Source organism: Tachyglossus aculeatus, chromosome 11 (genome assembly GCF_015852505.1).
Source record: "Tachyglossus aculeatus isolate mTacAcu1 chromosome 11, mTacAcu1.pri, whole genome shotgun sequence".
NCBI classification, from domain to species: Eukaryota; Metazoa; Chordata; class Mammalia; order Monotremata; family Tachyglossidae; genus Tachyglossus; species Tachyglossus aculeatus.
In genome coordinates, this window is record NC_052076.1 from 14,623,529 (window position 1) to 14,651,486 (window position 27,958).

Here is a 27,958-nt window from a genome sequence, read left to right on the forward strand (position 1 = left end):
ACTCTGCTTAACAAATACTATTATTATTATTATCAGAAACAACTCTGATTTTGCTTCTCCCAGAAGGAAAATTTAGGGATTTCTTGGCCCAAGCCAACACCCTGGATTGGATTGCCAATCGAAATCCTCTGTCCTTGCTTCAAAGTCTCCTCTTCATCTCTTCCTCCCTTTCTGAGCTCCAACCTCCTGGATCTGGGGTGGGAGGGGAAAGGCGGATGGAGAGGGGCATGGTTCTAATCCCAGCTCTGCCACTTCTCGGCTGCGTGACCTTGAGCGAGTCACTTTGCTTCTCCGTGCCTCGGGGACCCCATCTATAAAATGAGGACTGAGACTGGGAGCCCCATGTGGGACAGGGACTGTGTCCACCCCGATTTATCCACCCCAGCGCTTAGTACAGTGCCTGGCACATAGTAAGCGCTTCAGAAATCCCATAATTATTATCATTATTATTACAGGGGGAGGTGGAGCCTGCAGTTGGAGGGTGTTGACTGTGTGACTTTGGGCAAGTCATTTAACTTCTCTGTGCCTCATCTGTAAAATGGGGATTAAGACTGTGAGCCCCACATGGGTCAACCTGATCACCTTGCAATCTCCTCAGCGCTTAGAACAGTGCTTTGCACATAGTAAGTGCTTAATAAATGCCATCATTATTATTATTACTGGGGGAGACGCTCACCTGGCACCTCAGGAGACGGGTTGAGAATCATGAAGGCGTCGGAGAGGCCGGCTTTGACTGGATGCTGGGTGGCACTGATCTCCAGGACGGACATCGGGATCTGAAAGGGAAGCAGATAGGAAGGGAGGCCCCACAGAGAGTCTCACGGGCTGTGAGCCCCATATTTGTCATTTAGGGGGACAGGGGAGGAGGAGAGGTGGCATGGTTCCCTGATCCTTCTAGACTGTGAGCCCACTGTTGGGTAGGAACCGTCTCTATATGTTGCCAACTTGTACTTCCCAAGCGCTTAGTACAGTGCCCTGCACACAGTAAGCGCTCAATAAATACGATTGAACGAATGAATCCCCACGAGCTCCTGTTTTCTGCTGTCTGTCCTGCATCCACAGGGTTTGGTTTTCAATCAGAGAAACCTCATCTGTAAAATGGGGATTAAGACTGTGAGCCCCACGTGGGACAACCTGATCACCTTGTAATCTCCCCAGCACTTAGAACAGTGCTTTGCACATAGTAAGTGCTTAATAAATGCCATCATTATTATTATTACTGGGGGAGACGCTCACCTGGCACCTCAGCCCCTGTTTTCTGCTGTCTGTCCTGCATCCACAGGGTTTGGTTTTCAATCAGAGAAACCTCTGGGTCTCCCCATCTCCTGGCCATCAGCTCCCCTACTCTGTGCCCTTGACCCAACCAGGCCCTTCTAATGATAATACTAGTGAGAACTGTAGTATTTATTCAGTACTTCAGTGAAAACAAATATGATGTGATGGATAGATCCCAGTCCAAGGAGTCAGAAAGTCCTGGGTTCTAATCCTGGCTCCGCCACTTGTCTGCTGTGTGACTTTGGGCAAGACACTTTACTTGTCTGGACCTCAGTTACCTCATCTGTAAAAATGGGGATTAAGAGTGTGGGCCCAATTTGGGACAGGGACTGTGTCCAACCTGATTAATTTGTATGTACCCCAGTGCTTAGAACAGTGCTTGGCACATAATCAGTGGTTGATAAGTACTCTAATTATTATTATTACTATGTGCCAAGAACGTTGCTGACACAATTCAATCGGTTCAAACAGAGCTCTACCTGGCCCATATGGGGTTCATGGACTAAGGGGGAGGGAGGACAGATATTTTAGAGACAAGGAAACTGAGGTACAGAGAAGTTGAGTGACTTGCCCAAGCTCACCCAGGAGGCAAGCGGGGGAGCCGGGCCTGGGACCTGCTCTCCTGATTGGCAGTCCTGCGCTCTTTCCACTAGGCCACACCACTTGTCTCAGTCCTCCTGCTTCTGCGTGACCCCCTCCCCTCCTGCGGAGCCCAGTTCAAACCCACCTCCTCCAGGAAGTCTTCCTGGATTCCACCCTCCCAGCCCACCAGCCCACCTCCTTCCTCCAGCTCAACACGGCAGCATATTTATTACTCTATTTATTTATTTATTTATTTATTTTACTTGTACATTTCTATCCTATTTATTTTATTTTGTTGGTATGTTTGGTTCTGTTCTCTGTCTCCCACTTTAGACTGTGAGCCCACTGTTGGGTAGGGACTGTCTCTATATGTTGCCAACTTGTACTTCCCAAGCGCTTAGTACAGTGCTCTGCACACAGTAAGCGCTCAATAAATACAATTGATTGATTGATTGATTGATTGAGCCGGGTTAGGTGAAGGTTTGCTTCCTCTCCCCCTGGAGACCTGACGCTCCCTGAAGGGAGGACCACCGCTTGTCCTGATGCCTCCCCATGGGGGGCCGCTCCTGGAGATTTCGATTTCCACCTCTGCACCCACTGCCCCCCATCAGCCCTTCTTCCCCCGTCACACCTGCCGGCTTTCCTCGGTGGCCCCTACTGGATCCCCCAGGCTTCCCCCCACCCCAGCTCAGGTGCTCACCTCCTTATAGCCAAAGACGATCCTGCCATCACTGTGCAGGGCGGCCTGGAAGGTGAAACTGCCCGTCTCCTCCTTCCCCTGCAGGTAGACCCGATCCCACTGCACCACAAACACTGTCCCTGTGCGAGGAGGGGAGGACCAGATGTTCCAGGTTCGAGCAGAAGACCCGGAGAGCCCTGGAACCCCCAGCCCCAGGGACCCTTACTGGGGCAGCACCCAGTTCCCAGCACCCCTTCCCCTGGGAGCCACCCCCCGACCCCTATGTTCATGGGTTCTAGTCCCAGCTCTGCCACATGTCTGCTGTGTGACCTTGGGCAAGTCACTTAACTTCTCTGAGCCTCAGTTACCTCGTCTGTAAAAGTCTTCATCCTGGGAGCCCCACGTGGGACAACCTGATCACCTCGTATCCCCCCCAGTGCTTAGAACACTGCTTCGCACACAGTAAGCGCTTAACAAATGCCATCATTATTATTATTATTATTACGACTTTCTGGCTAATAAGTATAATGGAGATATTTGTTAAGCGCTTACTATGTACCAGGCACTGGGATAGATACAAGATAATCAAGTTGGACACGGTCCTTGTCTCACATAGGGCTCACATTCTTAATTCTCATTTTCCAGATGAGGGAACTGATGCACAGAGAAGTGAAGTGACTTGCCTAAGGTCACACAGCAGAAAAGTGGCGGAGGTTCATTCACTCATTCAATCGTATTTATTGAGCGCTTACTGTGTGCAGAGCACTGGACTAAGCGCTTGGGAAGTACAAGTCGGCAACATATAGAGACGACCCCTACCCAACAAGGGGCTCACAGTCTAGAAGGGGGAGACAGACAACAAAACAAAACATGTAGTCTTTCTGCCCCCACTCCCAACTGTACCGGACTCCTCAAGGAGGAGGAATGGCCTTGATTAATCAATCGATGGCATTTATTAAGCGCTTACTCTGTGCAGAGCACTGTACTAAGCGCTTGAGAGAGAACAATACAATAGAATTGTTAGACACCTTCCCTACCCATAATTAGCTCACAATCTTCCCAGGGGCCAAAAGAGGTCAGAGAAAGAGGCTTTTTGGCTCCAAGTGGGTCGAAACAGGAAACTGCTCTCGATGACCTCTGGCTTCTCCGCCAAGGTTTCACGGTTCTCTGAGAGGTGGTGGTGGTAGTAGTAGTAATTGTAGTGGAAATATAACTCTGTTATTATTGTACTCTCCCAAGCATTCAAGACAGTGCTCTGCACACAGTAGAGACTCAGTGAATATAACTCTGCTATACTGTACTCTCCCAAGCGTTAGTACAGTGCTTTGCACACAGTAAACCCTCAATAAATACCACTGATTGATTGAGAATGGCATTTACTGAGCACCCACTTGGTAAGGTGCTCTGTAATTAGTGCTTCGAAAGGACAGAATAATGATGTGACAAAGTAACATGTTTCTTGCCCACTGGGAGCTTGTACTGTTATGGGAGAGACAGAAAAATGTTTGACAATTAGAAGGGTCAAATTCAAATAAATTTGGCATATTCCTCTTGCATCAGCCTTTTCTTTTTCAAGCTAAACAGCCTCATGTCCATTAAACTTAGAGATTCAAGGAGAGTACGGAGATTCATGAATGGAAGGCCCACAAGGAAAAGTCAGGAACTGTCAAAGGCTCATGTTATGAATGAAATTGATTCATAACAGCTGGGTCCATGCCCCAGAAGCAGTACAGCATAATAGATAGAGCACGGGCCTGGCGGTCAAAAGGTCTTGGGTTCTAATTCCCAGTTCCACCGCTTGTCTTCTTTGTGATTTTGGGCAATTCACTTGACTTCTCTGGGCCTCAGTTACCTCATCTGTAAAATGGGGATTGAGACTGTGAGCCCCGAGTGGGACAAGGGACTGGTCCAACCCGATTTGCTTGTATCCACCCCAGTGCTTAGTGCAGTGCCTGGCACATAGTAAGTGCTTAACAAATACCACAATTATTATTATTATCATTACCTACACCTGAGTGCTAACGAGGGTGGAAATAAGCTGGTGAGGGGCTAGTCAGTCCATTGTATTTATTGAGCGCTTACTGGGTGAAGAGCACTGGACTAAGCACTTGGGAGAAACATATTACAGACACATTCCCTGCCCAAAGTGGGTTTACGGAGCGGTATTTATGGCTAGGATTGGCTGAAGGGATGATGGGGTGCGGAGTGTTGGGGGAGATGTGGGAGGAGTGGGATTCGGGGAGGGATCTGAAGGTGTGGAGAGTTGGGGTCCATCTGATATGGCGGTAGGGGTGGGGCAAGGGTCCCAACCACGGGGAACAGCATCAGCGAGGGGCTGGAGTTGGGAGAATCGAGGATGGGGTCTGGGTTATGGAATCTGGAATTTGGAATTATGGAATTTGTTAAGCACTTACTATTTACCTCCTTATTATTTACCTCCTTATTTACCTACTATTTACCACCTTACCTCCTTCCCCTCCCCACCGCACCTGTATATATGTATATATGTTTGTATGTATTTATTACTCTATTTATTTATTTATTTTATTTGTACATACTTATTCTATTTATTTTATTTTGTTAATATGCTTTGTTTTTGCTTTCTGTCTCCCCCTTCCAGACTCTGAGCCCACTGTTGGGTAGGGACCGTCTCTATATGTTGCCAACTTGTACTTCCCAAGCGCTTAGTACAGTGCTCTGCACACTGTAAGCGCTCAATAAATACGATTGAATGAATGATATTTGCCACGCACTATACTAAGCGCTGGGGTGGATACAAGCAAATCGGGTTGGACTCAATCCCTGCCCCTTGTGTGGGGCTCAGTCTCAATCCCCGTTTTATGGATGAGGTAACTGAGGCGCAGAGAAATGATGTGATTTGCCCACGGTCACACAGCAGACAAACGGAGGGGCTGGGATTAAAACCCATGGCCTTCTGACTCTGAGGCCCGGGCTCTGTCTGCTAAGCCATGCTGTTTCTCCCCGTCGTAGATCGGGGAAACTTCCGAGAATCAGGAGAGAGCTCAAAACATGGCAGTGTGGAGGCCGCCCTCCTGCCCTCACCTCCACCCAAACTTCCGAGGGACAACTGGCCCCCAAGGGAGGCCCTTGGGTAAGGGAGAGGTCAGGGGTTGAGGGAAGGGGCTGGGGCTGAAGGAGCACGACTGGGGATGGGACACTCACCGTTGTCAAAGTATCTGATGGTGGAGTTGCGGGAGTAGCTTGGGTTGAAGTTGGCCATCAAAGGCGCCACATACTGTGTGGCCGTGAGCATCCGGTGAATCACGTCCCCCATGAAGATGAACCCTGCCGGGGCAGCAGTCAATCAATCACTCAATCACTGGCATCTATTTTATTTATGGCATTTGTTAAGTGCTTACTATGTGCCAGGCACTGTAATATAATAATAATAATAATAATAATAATAATAATAATAATAATAATGGCATTTATTAAGCACTTAGTATGTGCAAAGCACTGTAATAATAATAATAATAATGGCATTTATTAAGCACTTAGTATGTGCAAAGCACTGTAATAATAATAATAATAATAATGGCATTTATTAAGCACTTACTATGTGCAAAGCACTGTTCTAAGCGCTGGGGAGGTTACAAGGTGATCAGGTGCAAAGCACTGTAATAATAATAATAATAATAATAATGGCATTTATTAAGCACTTACTATGTGCAAAGCACTGTAATAATAATAATAATGGCATTTATTAAGCACTTACTATGTGCAAAGCACTGTTCTAAGCGCTGGGGAGGTTACAAGGTGATCAGGTTGTCCCATGGAGGGCTCACAATCTTATTCCCCATTTTACAGCTGAGGTAACTGAGGTCCAGAGAAGTTAAGTGACTTGCCCGAAGTCACACAGCTGACAATTGGCAGAGCTGGGATTTGAACCCATGACCTCTGACTCCAAAGCCCGTGCTCTTTCCACTGAGCCACGCTGCTTCCTATACCTGGGGTAGATACAAGGTTGGACACAGTCCATTTCCCCCCTGGGACTCCCAGGCTTAATCCCCATTTTACAGGTGAGGTAGCTGAGGCACGGAAACGTGACTTGCCCAAGGTCACACAGCAGACACGTGGTGGAGGTGGGATTGGAACCCAGGTCCTTTGAGTCCCAGGCCTGTGGCTCTATCCACGAGGCCACGCGGCTTCAAGCAGCGTGGCTCAGTAGGAAAAAGCACGGGCTTTGGAGTCAGAGGTCATGGGTTCAAATCCCGGCTCCGCCAATTGTCAGCTGTGTGACTTTGGGCAAGTCACTTCACTTCTCTGGGCCTCAGTTACCTCATCTATAAAATGGGGACTGAGACTGTGAGCCCCATGAGGGACAACCTGATAATCTTGTAGCCTCCCAGCACTTAGAACAGTGCTTTGCACATAGTAAGAGCTTAATAAATGCCATTATTATTATTATTATTGAGTACTTCCTGTGGGCAGATCACTGGACTGAGCATTTAAGAGAGAGCAATGTTAGCAGACACATTCTCTGCCCACAAGGAGCTTAGGCTCTAGGGGAGGAGCTTGCAGGTCTAGAGGTAGATTCAAAATCATCAGGATGGGCAGAAATACAGAAAGCTAAAGGTCAAAGGGCCCTCAAAAGATCATCTGAGTCATCCCCCAGCTTCCAAGTAGATGAACGTCTAAACCATCAGGACCTAAGGGTGTAACCTCTCTTTAAAAAACCCAGGGCCGCGACTGAATTTCCTCAGCCTCCAGGAAGTCCTTCCTCAGATCTCCCCCTACTCTCTCTTGCTGCCTCTTTCCTTTTATTCCTCAGTTTCTCTGTGGATTTGGAGGACAACTGGCTGTCCCTCTGCCTACAGCCCATCGTATTCCTTACTTGGGGACGTCATTAAGGCCTTCCCTTCTCCAAGCTAAACAGCCTCACATCCTTTAACCTAGAGAATCACGAAGGGTGCAGAGATTCGTGGATGGAAGGCCCAAGATGGATTTTTACAAGGAAAAGTCAGGAGTGATTGAAGGCTTGTAGAGAATGGAATCTATTCATAACAGCTGGGTCCGTGGCAGGCTATTAGGGGGAATAAATGCTGAGGGTTTGTTTTATGGAATTTACTAGGCGCTTACTATGTGTCAAACACTGTTCTGAGTGCCGGGGTGGTTGCGAGCTTATCAAGTTGGATGCAGTCCATGTCCCTGATGGGGCTGACAGGTGGACGGTCTACCCCAGCCACGAGGGCAGACGTCCAGAGAGCAATTGGTACTTCATAGGCTCCCCCATGGGTTCCTCCATGGAGCCCACTGGTATCGTCAAAGATGGGAGCCTGTGTTGGAAGGGCCAGTAACCTGGCCTCCAAGTGACCTCTCCAATGTGTTTGTCTCTGAGGGGCTTTCAGAGGGTTGGGGGTGGGAATGAGGGGCCTGGGGGTGGGTTAGAGGGTTGGGAGAGGGGAATGAGGGTCTGGGGATGGATCAGAGGTTTGGGCTTGGGGAATAAGGGGCTGAGAATGAGTCAGAGGTTTGGGGTTGGGGAATAAGGGACTGAAAATGAGTCAGAGGTTTGGGAGCAGGAAATGAGGTTCTGGGGGTGGGTCAGAGGGCTCCAGAAGTCTCCCGGGGACCCCCCTCCCCCCGCATCCTAACCCTCCACTGCCCGGCCGGCTCCCGGCACCGCGGAGATGCGGCCTCACCTCCGGTTGCTATGGTGATCTGCCGAAGATGATGGCCGTAGAACGGGAAGTCGAAGGACAGGACCACTCTCTGCAGGGAGACGAGACACACGCGGGAGTCGGGGCCGGCGAAGCTCCACGGGCTCAGGGTGGGGGGCGGAGGGCGGACGGGACGGGCGTTGGCAAGAAAAGGGGCCGAGAGGGGAGAACGAGGAAGTCTAGCCTCACGCCTCCTGCCCCGCTCATTCATTCAATCGTATTTATTGAGGGCTTACTGTCTGCAGAGCACTGTACTAAGCACTTGGAACAGTGCTTTGCTCATAGTAAGTGCTTAACAAATACCATCTGCCCCGCTCATTCATTCAATCGTATTTATTGAGGGCTTACTGTCTGCAGAGCACTGTACTAAGCACTTGGAACAGTGCTTTGCACACAGTAAGCGCTTAACAAATACCATCATTATTATTATTACCACACAACAGCAAACAGTGACATTCCCTGCCCACAACGAGCTTAAAGCGGGGGAGACAGGCATCAATACAAATAAAGAAAATGACAGATATTGCCATAAGGGCGAGGGGGAAGAGCAACGGGAGCAAGTCAGGGAGACGCAGAAGGGAGTGGGAGATGAGGAAAAGTGGGGCTTAGTCTGGGAAGGCCTCTGGGAGGAGGTGGGGGGGAGGCTTTGAATGGGGGGAGAGTCATTGTCTGCTCCTCCCAGGCGCCCGTTGGGCGGACACTTGCACTCGAGGAGTGGTCAGGATAGGGGAGAGTGGTCTCAGCCCGTCGGTGAGGAGGGGTGGTCTCACCGAAGCCTGTCTGTGGGTGTTGGACAGGATCCCGTGAACTTTGACTTGGCTCCTGTTGGCGTCCGCGACATCCACCCACAGTTCCTTGGTCCTGGCCTCGCCGGGCCCGTAAACTCGTGACAGGTAGTAGCTGTGGTTGTCTTCCTGTCGGAGACACAAGGGCGACAACGCCGTCGGGGAGCGTCAGTGCGGAGGGGTCTAGAATTGGAACCAACCTGGTCCCCGTCACCTACCTTGACTGGACTCTCCCAGGTGTGTGGGAGGAAATAATAATAATAATAATATAATGATAGCATTTGTTAAGCGCTTACTATATCCAAAGCACTGTTCTAAGCGCTGGGGGGATACAAGGTTGTCCCACGGGGTGCTCACAGTCTTAATCCCCATTTTACAGATGAGGGAACTGAGGCTCAGGGACGTTAAATGACTTGCCCAAGGTCACACAGCAGACATGTGGCAGATCCAGGATTTGAACCCACGTCCTCTGACTCCAAAGCCCGTGCTCTTTCCACTGAGCCACGCTGCTTCTCTAGGAAATCATACTGAAGAATTGGTCCAGAGGGAAGTTGCCTGGATAGATTGACCTTGGGCAAGTCACTTTACTTCTCTGGGCTCACTTACCTCATCAGTAAAATGGGGGTAAGAGCGGGAGCCCCATGTGGGACAAGGACTGTGTTCAACCTGACTAACTTGTATCTACCCCAGCGCTTAGAACAGTGTTTGGCACATAGTACAAACTACATAATAATAATTATTATTGTCTGCTGTAGGACCTTGGGCAAGTTGCTTGGCTTCTGTGCCTCGGTTTCCTCAACTGTAAATGGGGACTAGGTCTGTGAGCCTCATGGGGGACATGGACTCTGTCCAACTTGATTGGCTTGTGTCTACCCCACATTTGGTTCAGTGCCTAGCATATAGTAAGCGCTTAACAAAGATCAATAAAAAACAAATACCATTGATTGACTGATTGCTCTGTACATAGCACTCAATAAATAATAATAATTATTATTATGGCTTTTGATAAGTGCTTACCATGTGTGAAGCACTGTTCTAAGCGCTGGGGTAGATACAAGGTGATCGTGTTGTTCCACATGGGGCTCACAGTCTTAATCCCATTTTACAGATGAGGTGACTGAGGCACAGAGAAGCTAAGTGACTTGCCCGAAGTCACACAGCTGACAAGTGGTGGAGCCGGGATTAGAATCCACAACCTCTGACTCCCAAGCCCAAGATCTTTCCGTTAAACGATGCTGCTAAAAACGACTGATGGATTAGTTGATGAGGGTGGCATGACTGGGCAAATCCTACCCAAGTGCTTAGTACAGTGCTCTGCACACAGTAAGTGCTTAATAAATATGATTGAATGATGAATGAATGAATCAATCAATCAATGGTATTTATTGAGCACTTCCTATGAGCATAGCAATCATTCAATCGTAATTCGTTCATTCATCAATTCAATCATTCATTCAATCATAATTATTAGGTGCTTACTGTGTGCACAGCACTGTACTAAGCGCTTGGGAAGTACAAGTTGGCAACATATAGAGACAGTCCCTACCCAACAACGGGCTCACAATCTAGAAGGGGGAACAGACAACAAAACAAAACATGTTAAGCGCTTACTATGTGCAAAGCACTGTTCTAAGCGCTGGGGAGGCTACAAGGTGATCAGGTTATCCCACAGGGGGGCTCACAGTCTCCATCCCCATTTTACAGATGAGGTCACTGAGGCCCAGAGAAGTAAAGTGACTTGCCCAAAGTCACACAGCTTTTAGTGCTTACTATGTGCAGAGCACTGTACTAAGCACTTAGGGAGAGTACATTACAACAGAGTTAACGGAGATGCTCCCTGCCCACAACAAGCTTACAGTCTAGAGGGGGAGACAGATATTAATAGGAATAAATAATCATTAATAATATATAATTTAAAGATATATATGTAAGCACTGAGGGGCAAATATGAATGGTCCAGAGGTCACAGATCCAAATGCAGAGACGATGCAGAAGGGCGAGGGAGTCGGGGAAAAGAAGGCTTAGTCAGGGAAGGCTTCTTGGAGGAGATGTGTCCGTTTTGGAGGAGATGTGTCCGTGATAAGGTTTTGAAGTTGGGGAGAGTGGTGGTCTGGCTTATATAATAATAATAATAATAATAATAATAATAATAATGGCATTTATTAAGCGCTTACTATATGCGAAGCACTGTTCTCAGCGCTGGGGAGGTTACAAGGTGATCAGGTTGTCCCACGGGGGGCTCACAGACTTAATCCTCATTTTACAGATGAGGTAACTGAGGCCCAGAGAAGTGAAGTGACTTGCCCAAAGTCACACAGCTGAGCCGGGATTTGAACCCATGACCTCTGACTCCAAAGCCCGGGCTCTTTCCACTGAGCCGCGCTGCTTCTTATTTGGAGGTGGGAGGAATTCCAGACTAAGGGGAGGATGTGGGAAAGGGGTTGGTGATGAGGTAGATGAGACTGGGGTAGGCGCGTGAGCTGGCACTACAGCAGCGGGGTGTGTGGGCTGGGCTGGAGGAGGAGGAGGAGATCAATCAATCAATCAATCAATCAATCGTATTTATTGAGCGCTTACTGTGTGCTGAGCACTGTACTAAGCGCTTGGGAAGTACAAGCTGGCAGGCGGGGAATCCCAGTCCGCCCAAGTCCCTCGAGGACCAGTGGTTTTGCTGAGATCCAGGAAAGGGTGACTCAACCCACGTGGCCCCGGGGCTGCGGTGATGGGGAACGCCAGCCCAACCAGAACAACCCCGGAGAGAGAGCGGACGGGGAAATTCAGAAATGCTGAAGACACGGGCTCGGGGCCAAGAGCCAGAGAGGCTGCGAGCGGCAGTGAGAGGACAGAAGAGAGGAAAGGGAATGGGAGAAGGAGAGGGAGAGGAAATGAAAGGAAAGGAGATGGGAGGAGAGGATACAGCGCAGGCCTGTGAGTCCGAAGGACCTTGTTTCTAATCCCGGCTCTGTCGCTTGTCTGCTGGGTGACCTTGGGCAACTCACTTCCCTTCTCTGGGCCTCAGTTGCCTCAGCTGCAAAATGGGGATTGAGACTGTGAGCTCCATGTGGGGACAGGAACTATGCCCAACCTGATTTGCCGGTATCCACCCCAGCACTTCATCATCATCATCATCAAGCGTATTTATTGAGCGCTTACTATGTGCAGAGCACTGTACTAAGCGCTTGGGAAGTACAAATTGGCAACATATAGAGACAGTCCCTACCCAACAGTGGGCTCACAGTCTAAAAGGGGGAGACAGAGAACAAAACCAAACATACTAACAAAATAAAATAAATAGAATAGATAGGTACAAGCAAAATAAATAAATAGTACAGTGCCTGGCATGTAGTAAGTGCCTAACAAATACCACAGTTATCATTATTATTATTATATTATTATTGTTATTACCTTCCCCAATCTCCTCCAGCTCTTCAATTTGGCACCTGGAACTTGAATCTGTGACATTTGGGCACTTTTTTTTTGATGGCATTTATTAAGCGCTTACTATGTGCAAAGCACTGTTCTAAGCTCTGGGGAAGTTACAAGGCGATCAGCTTGTCCCTCAGGGGGCTCACAGTCTTAATCCCCATTTTACAGATGAGGTAACTGAGGCACAGAGAAGTTAAGTGACTTGCCCAAAGTCACACAGCTGACGATTGGCAGAGCAGGGATTTGAACCCATGACCTCTGACTCCAAAGCCTGGGCTCTTTCCACTGAGCCACGCTGCTTCATAATACTGGATAATTGCCCCACCCTCAACCGCACAACACTTCTTTACATATCCTGAAATTATATATTTGTTATTATAAATTATTTATGTTAACATATGTCTCTCCTTCTACACTGTAAGCTCAATGTAGGCAGGGAATGTGTCTGCCAACACTGTTGTATTGCACTCCCCCGAGGACTTAGCTCATTCACCGTGGCAGGGAATGTGTCTATTATATTTTACTCTCACTAGCTCAGTACAGTGCTCTGCACACATTAGGTGCTCAATAAATATGATTGACTGACTGCTTTCCATGTAACTACCGTTGATGATGACGATGACAACGACCAGGGAAGCCAAAGCCTAGGAGATTAGGGAAAAATCTTCCCTGCCGCCTAGCAGCTTCTGGTGGCAACCTCATCTTAAAAGGAATTTGCCATCCACCTTGCTCTTCCAGATGAAACCAAGAGAGAAACCCTGGGGTTTGGGTTTGGTTTTTTTTTTCACTTTTCTCATCTTCCCCTTCTTGCCCACTTCTCCTGCTTCCAGTCCTTTCCTCACTGGTTGGAGAAGAAAACGATCCGAGTCGGGTCCCACTGGGAAGAGCCTTCCCCCGGCCACCCCCAGCCCCAAGGCTCCCCTGCCCCATCGGGCCAACCTACCACGATCCGGGTTTCGTTGTCGGGCAGAGTGTCGATGGCCACGGTGCCGCCAACCAGGTCCTGACTGATCCGGGGTCCGGCGGCCTCCGGGCCCCGGGCTGGACTCTCCTGGACTCTCCTCCGGCTCCGGCCTGGAACTGGTGGCCCTTCACTGTCACCGTCCTGCCCTGGACGGGGGGAGACAATTGACAGGAATCAGGGCCGATCTCACCGCCCGGCTGGGGTTGGGGGCCGGGAGCAAGGAGGGTGACCGGTCCTAGTTGGGGTTGGGGGGAGAGGGACTGTCATTCTGACCCTCAGGGCACCCCGTCCATGGTGCCTCACTTCCTGCAGACTCCCTCCTTCCTCAAACCCGACAGACAAAGACTCTCCCAGGCTTCAAAGCTCAAATGAAGGCCCATCTCCTCCAAGAGGCCTTCCCTGACTAAGCCCCACTTTCCTCCTCTCCCACTTCTTTCTGCGTCACCCTCACTTCCTCCCTCAGTTCATCCCTTCCCAGACTGAGCCCCTTCCTTCCTCTCCCCCTCGTCCCCCTCTCCATCCCCCCATCTTACTTCCTTCCCTTCCCCACAGCACCTGTATATGTGTATATATGTTTGTACCTATTTATTACTCTATTTATTTATTTGTTTTGCTTGTACATATCTATTCTATTTATTTTTTTTTTTGTTAGTATGTTTGGTTTTGTTCTCTGTCTCCCCCTTTTAGGCTGTGAGCCCACTGGTGGGTAGGGACTGTCTCTATATGTTGCCAATTTGTACTTCCCAAGCGCTTAGTACAGTGCTCTGCACACAGTAAGCACTCAATAAATACGATTGATGATGATGATGATGATCCCTCCTCCCCGCCCCATAGCACTTATGTCCATATTCGTCATTTATTTATATCTATTAACATCTGTATTCCCCCTTCTAATAATAATGATGGCATTTAAGTGCTTAATATGTGCAAAGCACTGTTCTAAGTGCTGGGGGATACAAGGTCATCAGGTTGTCCCATATGGGGCTCACAGCCTTAATCCCCGTTTTACAGATGAGGTCACTGAGGCCCAGAGAAGTTAAGTGACTTGCCCAAAGTCACACAGCTGACAAGTGGCGGAGCCAGGATTAGAACCCCTGACTCCCAAGCCCGGAGTCTTTCCGCTGAGCCACGCTGCTTCTCTAGACTGTAAGCTCGCTGTGGGCAGGGAATGTGTATGTTTACTCGTAGTCCTCCAAACGCTTAGTACAGTGTTGTGCACAAATTAAGTGCTCAATAAATACGATTGAATGAATGAATCATGGGGTGTTGGGGGGTCCCGGCAAGCATCTCAACACCACCCTAACCCCAAGCCCCTGCTCCAGGGACCCCACCCCAAGGGAGAGGGATTGGGTAGGGACTGTCTCTATATGTTGCCAATTTGTACTTCCCAAGCGCTTAGTACAGTGCTCTGCACATAGTAAGCGCTCAATAAATACGATTGATGATTGGGCCACTACCAGAGGCCTACGTCAGGCCCAGGCTGAGCAGGCCCTGGCCCAGCCCCGGTGCTGCTCACCCACTGATTAATATGTTCCAGCCCAGAGCCTGGGGGCGGCATGGACTGAACACGCAAACAGCACACAGAACACATGGATGGCACAAATGGGGTGGGGGGGCGGCACGTACGAAACATGCGGACGGCACACAGAACACATGGATCGTCCAACCGTATTTATTGAGCACTTACTGTGTGCACAACACTGTACTAAACGCTTGGGAGACTACAATGCAACAATAGATGGCACACAAAGATAAGAGCGCGGGCTTGGGAGTGAGAGGAGGTGGGCTCTAATCCCGGCTCCCGCTCTTGTATGCTGTGTGACCTTGGGCAAGTCATTGTACAGATGAGGTAAAATGGGGATTAAGACTGTGAGCCCCTCGTGGGACAACCTGATTATCTTGTATCTACCCCAGTGCTTAGCTTGGAACATAGTAAGTGCTTAACAAATACCGTAATTATTATTATAGATACAACAATGGATGGCACACATGGGGTGGGGGTGGCATGAACGGAACATGCGGACAGCACACAGAACACATGGATGGCACAAAAAGGGTGGGGAGGCATACATGACGCATAAGAAGCATAGAAGCAGTGTGGCTCAGTGGAAAGAGCCCGGGCTTGGGAGTCAGAGGTCATGGGTCCTAATCCCAGCTCCGCCATATGTCTGCTGTGTGACCTTGGGCAAGTCACTTAACTTCTCAGAGCCTCAATTACCTCATCTGTAAAATGGGGATTAAGACTGTGAGCCTCATGTGGGACAACCTGATCACCCTGTATACCCCCAGTGCTTAGAACAGTGCTTTGCACATAGTAAGCACTTAACAAATGCCATCATTATTATTATAAGATGGCACAGAGAGCACATGGGAAGTATACATGGGGCCTGGCGGGGGTGGCACACATGGAGCACACAGACAGAACACACTAGGCATGGATAGCATGGATGGATCATGGGGGCAAACCTCTGGCAACCGTGGGTGGCACACTTGGAACATATGGATGGCACATATGGAACCCATAAGAGCATAGATAACAATAATAATGGTATTTGTTAAGTACTTACTATGTGCAAAGCACTGTTCTAAGCACTGGGGGGATACAAGGTGATCAGGTTGTCCCGCATGAGGCTCACAATGTTAATCCCCATTTTACAGATGAGGTAACTGAGGCCCAGAGAAGTTAAGTGACTTGCCCAAAGTCACACAGTTGACAATTGGCGGAGCCAGGATTTGAACCCATGACCTCTGACTCCAAAGCCCGGGCTCTTTCGGAGCACATAGATGGTGTATGTCTGCAGCATGCACAGATGCCCACTATTTCTCTATATGTTGCCAACTTGTACTTCCCAAGCACTTAGTACAGTGCCCTGCACACAGTAAGCGCTCAATAAATACAATTGATGATGGCAAGTACTGACTGAGTCTTGTAGACCAGGGGTCAGCCAGGGAGGGGGTGCAAGGCGGAGGAGAAGTCCCAGTGCTTTGCACATAGTAAGCGCTTAATAAATGCCATTATTATTATTATTATTATTATTATTATTATTATTATTATTCCCCTCAGATTCACTCACACCAGCTTCAGTCCCGCTCTGACCACTCCGGCCCTGGTGCCCCAAATGCCCCAGGACCCGCTGGGGGAGATTCCTTCATATTTATTAAGCACTGACTGTGTGCAGAGCACTGTACTAAGCACTTGGGAGCGTACAATAAACACAATGAGCTCACAGTCTTCCGGGGCCGGGGGAGCCAGATATCAATATAAATAAATAAAATTACAGATATGGATAACGGGAGCAAGTCAGGTCGTAGCAGAAGGGAGTGGGAGATGAGGAAAAGTCTGGGAAGGCCTCTTGAAGGATATGGGCCTTCAATCAGGCTTTGAAATGGGGGAGATTGTCTGTCGGATTTGAGGAAGGAGGGCAGGGCATGGTCCAGGGGTTGGTGGCGAGACGGGTGAGATTCATTCATCATTCAATCGTATTTATTGAGCGCTTACTGTGTGCAGAGCACTGTACTAAACGCTTGGGAAGTCCAAGTTGGCAACATCTAGAGATGGTCCCTACCCAACAGCAGGCTCACAGTCTGGAAGGGGGAAGACAGACAGCAAGACAAAACATATTAACAAAATAAAATAAATAGAATAAATAGGTACAAATAAAATAAAGAGATCAGAGCACAGTGAGGATTAGAGGAGCGAAGCGAAGTGAGGTAGGAGGGGGCGAGGTGGTGGAGAGCTTTAAAGCCAGTGGTAAAGAGATTTTGTTTGATACAGAGGTGGATGGAGATTTTTGAGGAGAGGGGTGACACGTCCTGAACTTTTGAGCTGGAAATCAGCATGGATAGAGCCTGGGCCTGGGCTCTAATCCTGGCTCCGCCGCTTATATGCTGCGTGACCTTAAGCAAGTCACTTCACTTCTCTGTGCCTCAGTTACTTCATCTATAAAACGGGTATTAAGACTGCGAGCCCCTTGGGCTGTGAACATGTTCTGTTTTGTTGTCTGTCTCCCCCTTCTAGACTGTGAGCCTGTTGTTGGGTAGGGACCGTCTCTATATGTTGCCAACTTGGACTTCCCAAGCGCTTAGTACAGTGCTCAGCACACAGTAAGCGCTCAATAGGATTGAATGAATGAATGATTAGCTAGCATCTACCCCAGCGCTTAGTACAGTACCTAGCACAGAGCAAGGGCTTAAGAAATACCACACATTACTTTCATTAATAATAATGGCATTTATTAAGTGCTTACTACGTGCAAAGCACTGTTCTATGCACTGGGGAGGTTACAAGGCAATCAGGTTGTCTCACAGGGGGCTCACAGTCTACATCCCTATTGTACAGATGAGGGAACTGAGGCACAAAGAAGTGAAGTGACTTGTCCAAAGTCACACAGCTGACAATTGGCAGAGCCGGGATTTGAACCCATGACCTCTGACTCCAAAGCCACTTTCCACCGAGCCACGCTGCTTGTCTTCTCTAATAATATTATTAATATTCTCTTTTATTAGTCCTATTAACCCTGGGTACGCCTGTTGTACCGGACTGTGTGGCTAAGCCCAACTGCTACCCTCTCGCCCCCAGGGTTCAGAATCCCTTGCCCGCTCCCCCAGGTCCGGCCTGCTCTGTTCAGCATCCCCTGCCTCCCAGCATCTAGAGCCCCACGACCCCTCCCCTAAGTCCGGCATCCTACCTTCCATGGTCCGCACCCCCTGTCCCTCTGTCTGGGTGGCGGTGGCCCGGCCTAGGGGTCCCAGCAGCGGCAGGAGAAGGAGAAGGAAGAGGAGCCCCCCGCCCAGTACCCACCGCATCCTCCGGCCTGATTCCGCAGCCCGGGGCCCGGACCCTCCCTTGGCCCAAACTTTCCCCGGGAGGGTCCCGGGCCAGGGCCAGGCGGAGACCCCGGGTGGAGGGGGAAAGGGGGAAAGGAGGCGGTGGCGGGTAGGGCTGGGAGGAAAAGGTGGCACCATCAGTTGCCCGACCAAGAGGGCAGCTGGCCCTGCTGCTGGGCTGGTCCTGATCCTTCTGGGCTGGTCCTGATCCTTCTGGGCTGGTGCTGGCCCTGCTGGGCTGGCCCTAGTCCTGCTGGGCTGGTCCTAGTCCTGCTGCTGGGCTGGTTCTGGTCCTTCTGGGCTGGTCCTGGTCCTGCTGGGCTGGTCCTGGTCCTGATGCTGGGCTGGTTCTGGTCCTGCTGCTGGACTGGTCCTGTTGCTGGGCTGGTTCTGGTCCTGCTGCCGGGCTGGTCCTGGTCCTGCTGCTGGGCTGGTCCTTATGCTGGGCTGGTCCTGGCCCTGGCCCTGCTGCTGGGCTGGTCCTGGTCTTGCTGTGTTGGTTCTGGCCCTGCTGCTGGGCTGGTCCTGGGGCTGAACTGGTCCTGGTCCTGCTGCTGGGCTAGTTCTGGTCCTGCTGGGCTGGTCCTGGTCCTGCTGCTGGTCTGGTCCTGCTGCTGGACTGGTCCTGGTCCTGCTGGGCTGGTCCTGGTCCTGCTGCTGGGCTGGTCCTGGTCCTGGCCCCGCTGCTGGGCTAGTCCTGGTCCTGCTGGGCTGGTCCTGGTCCTGCTGCTGGACTGGTCCTGGCCCTGCTGCTGGGCTAGTCCTGGTCCTGCTGGGTTGGTCCTGCTGCTGGACTGGTCCTGGTCCTGCTTGGGCTAGTCCTGGTCCTACTGCTGGGCTGGTCCTGCTGCTGGACTGGTCCTGGCCCAGCTTCTGGTCTAGTCCTGGTCCTGCTGGGCTGGTCCTGGTCCTACTGCTGGGCTGGTCCTGCTGCTGGACTGGTCCTGGTCCTGCTGGGCTGGTCCTGGTCCTGCTGCTGGGCTGGTCCTGGTCCTGCTGATGGGCTGGTCCTGCTGCTGGACTGGTCCTGGTCCTGCTGGGCTGGTCCTGCTGCTGGACTGATCCTGGCCCCGCTGCTGGGCTAGTCCTGGTCCTGCTGGGCGGTCCTGGTCCTGCTGCTGGGCTGGTCCTGGCCCTGCTACTGGGCTGGCCCTGCTGCTGGACTGGTCCTGGTCCCGCTGCTGGGCTAGTCCTGGTCCTGCTGGGCTGGTCCTGGTCCTGCTGCTGGGCTGGTCCTGCTGCTGGGCTAGTCCTGGACCTGCTGGGCTGGTCCTGGTCCTGCTGCTGGGCTGGTCCTGCTGCTGGGCTAGTCCTGGTCCTGCTGGGCTGGTCTGGTCCTGCTGCTGGACTGGTCCTGGTCCTGGCCCCGCTGCTGGGCTAGTCCTGGTCCTGCTGGGCTAGTCCTGGTCCCGCAGCTGGTCCTGCTTGCTTTGGCGCGGGGCTGCCCGGGACGCGGGCGGCCCGAGCGGGGAAGCCCGCCCTCTGCTGGCCACAGGCCCCAACTGCCGCCCGGCCCGGCCTGGACCATCCGGCATCTCCTCCTCCTTCTCCTCCTCCTCCTCCTTCCTCCCTCTTGTTATTTCTATTGTTGTTACTATTATTGTTACTATTGTTCGTTATAATAAAAATAACAATAACTCTGGTAAGCGCTTAATATAATAATAATAATGGCATTTATTAAACGCTTACTATGTTCAAAGCACTGTTCTAAGCACTGCGAAGGTTACAAGGTGGTCAGGTTGTCCCAGGGGGGCTTGCAGTCTTAACGAAGTTAAGTGACTTACCCAAAGCCACACAGCTGACGCTTGGCAGAGTCGGGATTTGAACCCATGACCTCTGTCTCCAAATCTGGTGCTCTTTTCCACTGAACCACGCTGCTTCTCTTATGAGCAGGCACTGTATTAAGCCCAGGGGTGGATTCCAGCAAATCAGATGGGACACGGTCCCCGTCCCAAATGGGGCTCACAGTCTCCATCCCCATTTTACAGATGAGGGTCCCTTCAAGGCCCTACTGAGAGCTCACCTCCTCCAGAAGGCCTTCCCAGACTGAGCCCCCTCCTTCCTCTCCCCCTCCTCCCCTTCCCCGCCGTACCTGTATATATGTATATATGTTTGTACATATTTATTACTCTATTTACTTATTTATTTTACTTGTACATATCTATTCTATTTAATGTATTAATATGTTTTGTTTTGTTCTCTGTCTCCCCCTTCTAGACTGTGAGCCCACTGTTGGGTAGGGACGGTCTCTATGTGTTGCTAACTTGTACTTCCCAAGTGCTTAGTACAGTGCTCTGCACACAGTAAGCACTCAATAAATACAATTGATTGATTGATTGCAAAGCACTGTTCTAAGCACTGGGGAGGTTACAAGGTGGTCAGGTTGTCCCACGGGGGGCTTACAGTCTTAACGAAGTTAAGTGACTTGCCCAAAGCCACACAGCTGACAATTGGCAGAGTTGGCATTTGAACCCATGACTTCTGACTCCAAAGCTCATGCTGTTTTCCACTGAGCCACGCTGCTTCTCTTATGTGCAGGTACTGTATTAAGCCCAGGGGTGGATTCAAGCAAATCAGACGGGGATGTCCCCGTCCCCAATGGGGCTCACAGTCTCCACCCCCATTTTACAGATGAGGAAACGGAGGCACAGAGAAGTGAACTGACTCGCCCAAGGTCACACAGCAGATAAGTGGCGGAGCTGGGATTACAACTTTCCAACCCCCAGGCCTGTGCTTTATGGATAAACCACTGCTCCGTGGGAAAGGTCAGGATGAGGAGCGACTTCAGGAGTAAAATTGAGTATGCTCCCAATCAATCAATGGTATTTATTGAGGGCTTACTCTGTGCAGAGCACTGTACTAAGTGCTGGGGAGAGTACAATAATAATAATAATGATGGTATTTATTAAGCACTTACTATGTGCAAAGCACTGTTCTAAGCGCTGGGGAGGTTACAAGGTGATCAGGTTGTCCCACGGGGGGCCTCACAGTTTTTAATCCCCATTTTACAGATGAGGTAACTGAGGCCCAGAGAACTTAAGTGACTTGCCCAGAGTCACGCAGCTGACAATTGGTGGAGCCGGGGTTTGAACCCATGACCTCTGACTCCAAAGCCCGGGCTCTTTCCACTGAGCCACGCTGCTTCCCTGTCGAAAACAGACACAAGGAGCTTTCAGTCCCAAACTAAAGTCAGAATGAAAGGCCATCCTCTTTCCTCCGTGGTGTCCCTGGCCCTGCTCTTCTCCCTTCCCCTCTCACGTCCTGGTGCCCCGATCCTTCTCGACGGCTCTAAGTAGGCCAGGAAGGGAAGTGGAGCGGCGACAGCCTGGCCTGGTTTCCGCCATCTACTAGATCCCCGAAATCGGGGCTATTTTTAACCTGTCCTGAAAAAAAGATGATTTATTGCGGGAGCCAATTATCAGGGGCATTGGGGGTGGCGAGCGTGGCCTAATGGAAAGAGCCAGGGCCCGGGAGACAAGACGACCTGGGTTTTCATCCCGGCTCTGCCGCTAGTCTGCCATGGGAACTTCGCTCCTCTGCACCTCAGTTCCCTCATCTGTAAAATGGGGATTAAAGCTGTGAGTCCCATGTGGGACAGGGACTGTGTCCATCCAGATTATCTTATTCATTCATTCGTGCGGTGGTATTTATTGAGGGCTTACCTTGTGCAGAGCACTGTACTAAACACTTGGAATAACAATTCAGTCATATTTATTGAGCGCTTAGTGTGTGCAGAGCACTTTACTAAACACTTGGGTGAGTACGATATAACAAGAAGCACCACTGATTGATTGGGAGCATGCAAACTAAGGCAAACATCTGTCATACCTGCAGGCCAGCTTGCCCAGCTTACTCTGGGAAGGTGTCTCAGCTCAGTTGAATGGAGCTGTAAATGAAAAACAATAATAATAATAATAGCGGTATTTGTTAGGCGCTTAGTGCTCAGTAAGTACCGTTGATTGAGTGATAGGAAGGAGAGAAGAGAAAGAGGGATATGTGGATGAATAGATATGTAGTAGCCTATGTAAAAGAAGTGCTTTGGGTTGTTGTGAGTGTGTTACAGCATAGTTGGCACAAAAGTTCTCGGGGTTTGACTTGGAGAGACGAAAACTTCACCAGGGAGGCCTGATTTGGGATTTCAGAAGGACTTTGAATATGGGAGATCTGTGGTTTGGCGGATTTGAAAGGGGAGAGAGAGTTCCCAGCAGGAAGAAGAAAGGACTTGGCCAGGGCGTAGTGGGAAAAGAGAGTGGATGGTAGCAGGAAGGAGAGAACTGATTGATTGCCTTAAAATTAATGGTGAGGAGTTTCTGCTTGAGCTAGGGAGGAAAATAAAAATAATAATAATAACGATGGTGTTTGTTAAGCACTTAGTATGTGCCAAGCACTGCACTAAATGCTGGGGTGGATGCAAGCAAACCGAGCTGGAAGCAGTTCCTGTCCCATGTGCGACTCACAGTCTCAATCCCCATTTTCCAGATGAGGTAACTGAGGCCCAGAGAAGTGAAGTGACTTGCCCAAGATCACGCAGCAGACATGTAGCGGAGCCGGGATTAGAAGCGCTGACCTTCTGACTCCCGAGCCCGTGCTCTGGGAGGCAACCACGGGAGGGTTTTTTGAGGAGTGGGGAGATGTATTGTAGGAAAATGAACCAGGCAGCAGTAGGGACTGAAGAGCATCATCATCAATAGTATTTATTGAGCGCTTACTATGTGCAGAGCACTGTACTAAGCGCTTGGGAAGTACAAATTGGCAACATATACACAAGAGCAGGGAAATAGGAGTCAGAGAGACCAGTGAGGAGGCTGAAAAACTAGTCAGGATATGACCAGCGTTAAGAGCAGTGTGGCGGCCATTTGGGGTAGAGGGGAAAAGGCAAACCTGGGAAAAACTATGGCGAAAAAGCCGAAAAGATTTAGCATTCCATCTAACGTGAGAGTCGAGTGAGGAGTCCTTCCCTGACTAAGCCCTCCTTTCCTCTTCTCCCTCTCCCTTCTGCGTTGCCCTGACTTGCTTCCTTTATTCATCCCCCCTCCTAGCCCCACAGCACTTATCTCCGTATCTATCATTTATTTATTTGTATTAACGTCTGTCTCCCCCTCTAGACAGTAAGCTCGTTGTGGGCAGGGAATGTGTCTGTTTATTTTGATATTGTATTCTTCCAAGCGCTTAGTACAATACTCTATTTATTTATTTATTTTACTTGTACATTTCTATCCTATTTTATTTTGTTGGTATGTTTGGTTCTGTTCTCTGTCTCCCCCTTTTAGACTGTGAGCCCACTGTTGGGTAGGGACTGTCTCTATGTGTTGCCAATTTGTACTTCCCAAGCGCTTAGTACAGTGCTCTGCACATAGTAAGCGCTCAATAAATACGATTGATTGATACAATGCTCTGCACACAGTAAGCATTCAATCATCATCATCATCCATCGTATTTATTGAGCGCTTACTGTGTGCAGAGCACCGTACTAAGCGCTTGGGAAGTACAAATTGGCAACATATAGAGACAGTCCCAACCCAACAGTGGGCTCACAGTCTAAAAGGGGGAGACAAAACCAAACATACTAACAAAATAAAATAAATAGAATAGATATGTACAAGTAAAATAAATAAATAAATAAATAGAGTAATAAATATGTACAAACATATATACATATATACAGGTGCTGTGGGGAAGGGAAGGAGGTAAGATGGGGGGATGTTCAATAAATATGAGTGAATGAATAATAATAATAATGGCATTTATTAAGCACTTACTATGCGCAAAGCACTGTTCTAAGCGCTGGGGAGGTTACAAGGTGATCAGGTTGTCCCAAGGGGGGCTCACAGTCTTAATCTCCATTTTCCAGATGAGGTAACTGAGGCACAGAGAAGTTAAGTGACTCGCCCAAAGTCACACAGCTGACAGTTGGCGGAGCCGGGATTTGAACCCGTGACCTCTGACTCCAAAGCCCGCGCTCTTTAATAATAATAATAATAATAATAGCATTTATTAAGCACTTACTATGTGCAAAGCACTATTCTAAGCGCTGGGGGGATACAAGGTGATCAGATTGTCCCATGGGGGAGCTCCCAGTCAATCCCCATTTTACAGATGTGGCAACTGAGGCCCAGAGAAGTTAAGTGACTTGCCCAAAGTCACACAGCTGACAATTGGCGGAGGCGGGATTTGAACCCATGACCACCGACTCCAAAGCCCGGGCTCTTTCTGCTGAGCCACGCTGCTTCTCCCAAACTCACACAGCTGACGATTGGCGGAGCCGGGATTTGAACCCATGACCTCTGACTCCAAAGCCTGTGCTCTTTCCACTGAGCCGCACTGCTGAATGACTGAGTCAAGGATAAAACCAAGGTTGCCAGCTTTGGAAACAGGGAGAATGGTCTAGACTGTGAGCCCACTGTTGGGTAGGTACCGTCTCTATATGTTGCCAACTTGTACTTCCCAAGCGCTTAGTACAGTGCTCTGCACACAGTAAGCGCTCAATAAATACCATTGAATGAATAGTAGCATCACGTGTGGTGGGAAATTTAGGTGGAGGAGATTTGGGAGGGACAACAAGGCGTTCAATTTGGGACATATTAAACTTAAGGCGCTGATAGGATATCCGTGTGATGATATCCTGGGAGCAAGAAGAAATGTGAGGTTGCAGAGTTGGTGGGAGGCCCACGTTAGTCAAGTAGATTTCATCAATCGTATTTATTGAGCGCTTACTGCGTGCAGAGCACTGTACTAAGCACTTGGGAAGTACAAGTTTGCAACATATAGAAACAGTCCCTACCCAGATTTGGGCATCATGGGTGAAGAGGTGGTGGTTGAAATCAAGGTTCATTTCAACGGAGTGGACAAATTCCCCAAAGGAGTGAGTGAAAAGTGAAAACTCATTGTGGGTAGGGAAATTGTCTATTTATTGTTGCGTTATACTTGGGGATTAAGATTATGAGCCCCTTTGGGATAACCTTACTACTTTGTACCTATCCAGCTTGGCACATAGTAAGCGCTTAACAAATACCAACATTATTATTATTATTACCACCCCAGTGCTGAGAACAGTGCTTGGCACATAGAACAGTGCTTTGCACATAGTAAGTGTTCAATAAAAGCCATTTAAAAAAGTGCTTAACAAATACCATTATTATTATTATTATAACTAAGCAGCGTGGCTCAGTAGAAAGAGCCCGGGCTTGGGAGTCAGAGGTTGTGGGGTCTAATTCCGGCTCTTCCCCTTGTCTGCTGTGTGACTTTGGGTAAGCCACTTAACATCTCTGTGCCTCTGTTACCTCATCTGTAAAATGGGGATTAAGACTGTGAGCCCCACGTGGGACAATCTGATTACCTTGTATCTCCCTCAGCGCTTACAACAGTGCTTGTCACATAATAAGTGCTAAACAAATACCATTATTATTATTATTACTATTAGTATTACTAATGAAGCAGCATGGCTCAGTGGCAAGAGCCCGGGCTTGGGAATCAGTTTATGGGTTCTAATCCCGGCTCCGCCACTTGTCAGCTGTGTGACTTTGGGCAAGTCACTTCGCTTCTCTGGGCCACAGTTCCTTCATCTGTAAAATGGGGACGAAAACTGTGAGCCCCATGTGGGACAACCTGATCACGTTATATCCCCCCAGCACTTAGAACAGTGCTTGGCACATAGTAAGCGCTTAACAAATAACCTCGTTATTATTATTATAGTTATTATTATTATGAAGGAATGAATGCAATCCCAGCTCTGCCAATCGTCAGCTGTGTGACTTTGGGAGAAGCAGCATGGCTCAGTGGAAAGAGCAAAGGCTTTGGAGTCAGAGGTCATGGGTTCAAATACCAGCTGTCAGCCGTGTGATTTTGGGCAAGTCACTTAACTTCTCTGTGCCACAGTTACCTCATCTGTAAAATGGGGATGAAAATTGTGAGCCCCCCGCGGGACAACCTGATCACCTTGTAACCTCCCCAGCGCTTAGAACGGTGCTTTGCACATAGTCAGCGCTTAACAAATGCCATCATTATTATTATTATTTGGGCAAGTCACTTAACTTCTCTGGGCCTCAGTTCCCTCATCTGTCAAATGGGGATGAAGACTGTGAGCCCCACGTGGGACAACCTGACTACCTTGTATCTCCCCCAGCGCTCAGAACAGTGCTTGGCACATAGTAAGTGCCTAACAAAAGCCATCATCATTATTGACTTTTTTGGACCTCAGTTCCCTCATCTGTAAATGGGGATAAAGACTGTGGGCCCCATGTGGGACAACCTGATCACCTTGTGACCTCCCCAGCGCTTTGAACAGTGCTTGGCACATAGTAAGCGCTTAACAAATACCATCATCATTATTATTACCTCATCTGTAAAATGGGGATGAAGGCTGTGAGCCCCCCGTGGGACAACCTGATCACCTTGTGACCTCCCCAGCGCTCAGAATAGTGCTTGGCACATAGTAAGCGCTTAATAAATGCCATCATCATCATCATGATGAATGCATGCATGAATGAATGAATGAATAGTTGTCATCCGAAACAAAGCCGAGCGCCCCCTGCCCTCTAGTGGCCACCCTCAGGAAGTGCAGCTCCCTGCTTTTCTTCCCACGTGGTTAAAGGTCATTGTAGGTGCGCCCCTGCCTCATTCATTCATCCATCCATTCATTCATTCAATGGTATTTATTGAGCGCTTACTGTGTGCAGAGCACTGTACTAAGCGCTTGGGAAGTCCAAGTTGGCAACAGATAGAGACGGTCCCTACCCAACAGCGGGCTCACAGTCTAGAAGGGGGAGACAGACAACAAAACATATTAACAAAATAAAATAAATAGAATAAATATGTACAAGTAAAATAAATAGAGTAATAAAAATGTACAAACATATATACATATATACAGGTGCTGTGGGGGGGGGAAGGAGGTAAATTGGGGGGGGATGAGGAGGGGGAGAGGAAAGAGGGGGCTCAGTCTGGGGGAGTCACCCGGGGGTCACCCGAAAGGGAGGGGGGAGAAAGAGGAATGAGAAAGGGGAGGAGGCACCTCTTCATCATCAATCGTATTTATTGAGCGCTTACTGTGTGCAGAGCACTGTACCTTTTCCCTATTCTCTTTCTACTTTCTCCCCCTCCCACCTACCCAGCTTCGCGTTATTGCAGGGGCCCTCTCCGAAGCCCTGCAGAAACACCCCAAATGGGTTGGTGGAGAGCAAATTTTTACATGTTTTTTTAGAAAAACTGGGCAAATCCCATTCCCTGCAATCTCCGGAGAGCCTAAATAGGGAGCGAGGATGGGTGGTGGGAAGAGGAAATCATCTGCGACCCCCCCCCCCAAGCCCCCCCTAGATAATGCCCCAGATAAAATGGGATTCCTGTAGCCCCAAATGTAGCCCCAGATAATGGAGGGGGTGGAGGGAGAGGTGGAGAGCAAAATTTTAAACGTTAAAAAAAATTAGGGGGCAGATCCCATTCCCCCCCCAACACCATCTAGACTATGAGCCCAATGTTGGGTAGGGCCCGTCTCTAAATGTTGCCAACTTGTACTTCCCAAGCGCTTAGTACAGTGCTCTGCACACAGTAAGAGCTCAATAAATACGATGGAATGAATGAATGAATCAATCTCTGGAGGGCGGCGGGAAGAGGAGATAATCTGCGAGGAAAAAGACATGCCCCCCGGGAAAAAAAGCCCCCTTTTATCTGGAGGAGGTGGAGGAAGGCTTGGGTTGGTGGAGAGCAAAATTGTAAATGATTTTTTAACAAAAGCAAGAAAATT

At 49.3% G+C, this 27,958-nt stretch overlaps 1 protein-coding gene across 1 annotated transcript in view; it reads right to left on the minus strand.

Moving 5' to 3' along the window:
* PLXDC1 (plexin domain containing 1) overlaps positions 1-18,400 on the minus strand; it is a 44,414-nt gene extending 26,014 nt beyond the window's left edge. Inside the window, exons 1-7 of the mRNA XM_038753983.1 lie at positions 18,081-18,400; positions 13,372-13,538; positions 8,988-9,131; positions 8,200-8,269; positions 5,720-5,842; positions 2,558-2,676; positions 677-776 (exon numbers count right to left, since the gene is read on the minus strand). Of these exons, the coding sequence (XP_038609911.1) occupies positions 677-776; positions 2,558-2,676; positions 5,720-5,842; positions 8,200-8,269; positions 8,988-9,131; positions 13,372-13,538; positions 18,081-18,357 (1,000 nt within the window). The 5' untranslated portion in view covers positions 18,358-18,400. The remainder of the gene's footprint in view (positions 1-676; positions 777-2,557; positions 2,677-5,719; positions 5,843-8,199; positions 8,270-8,987; positions 9,132-13,371; positions 13,539-18,080) is intronic.
* Between the last annotated feature and the right edge of the window lie 9,558 nt (positions 18,401-27,958).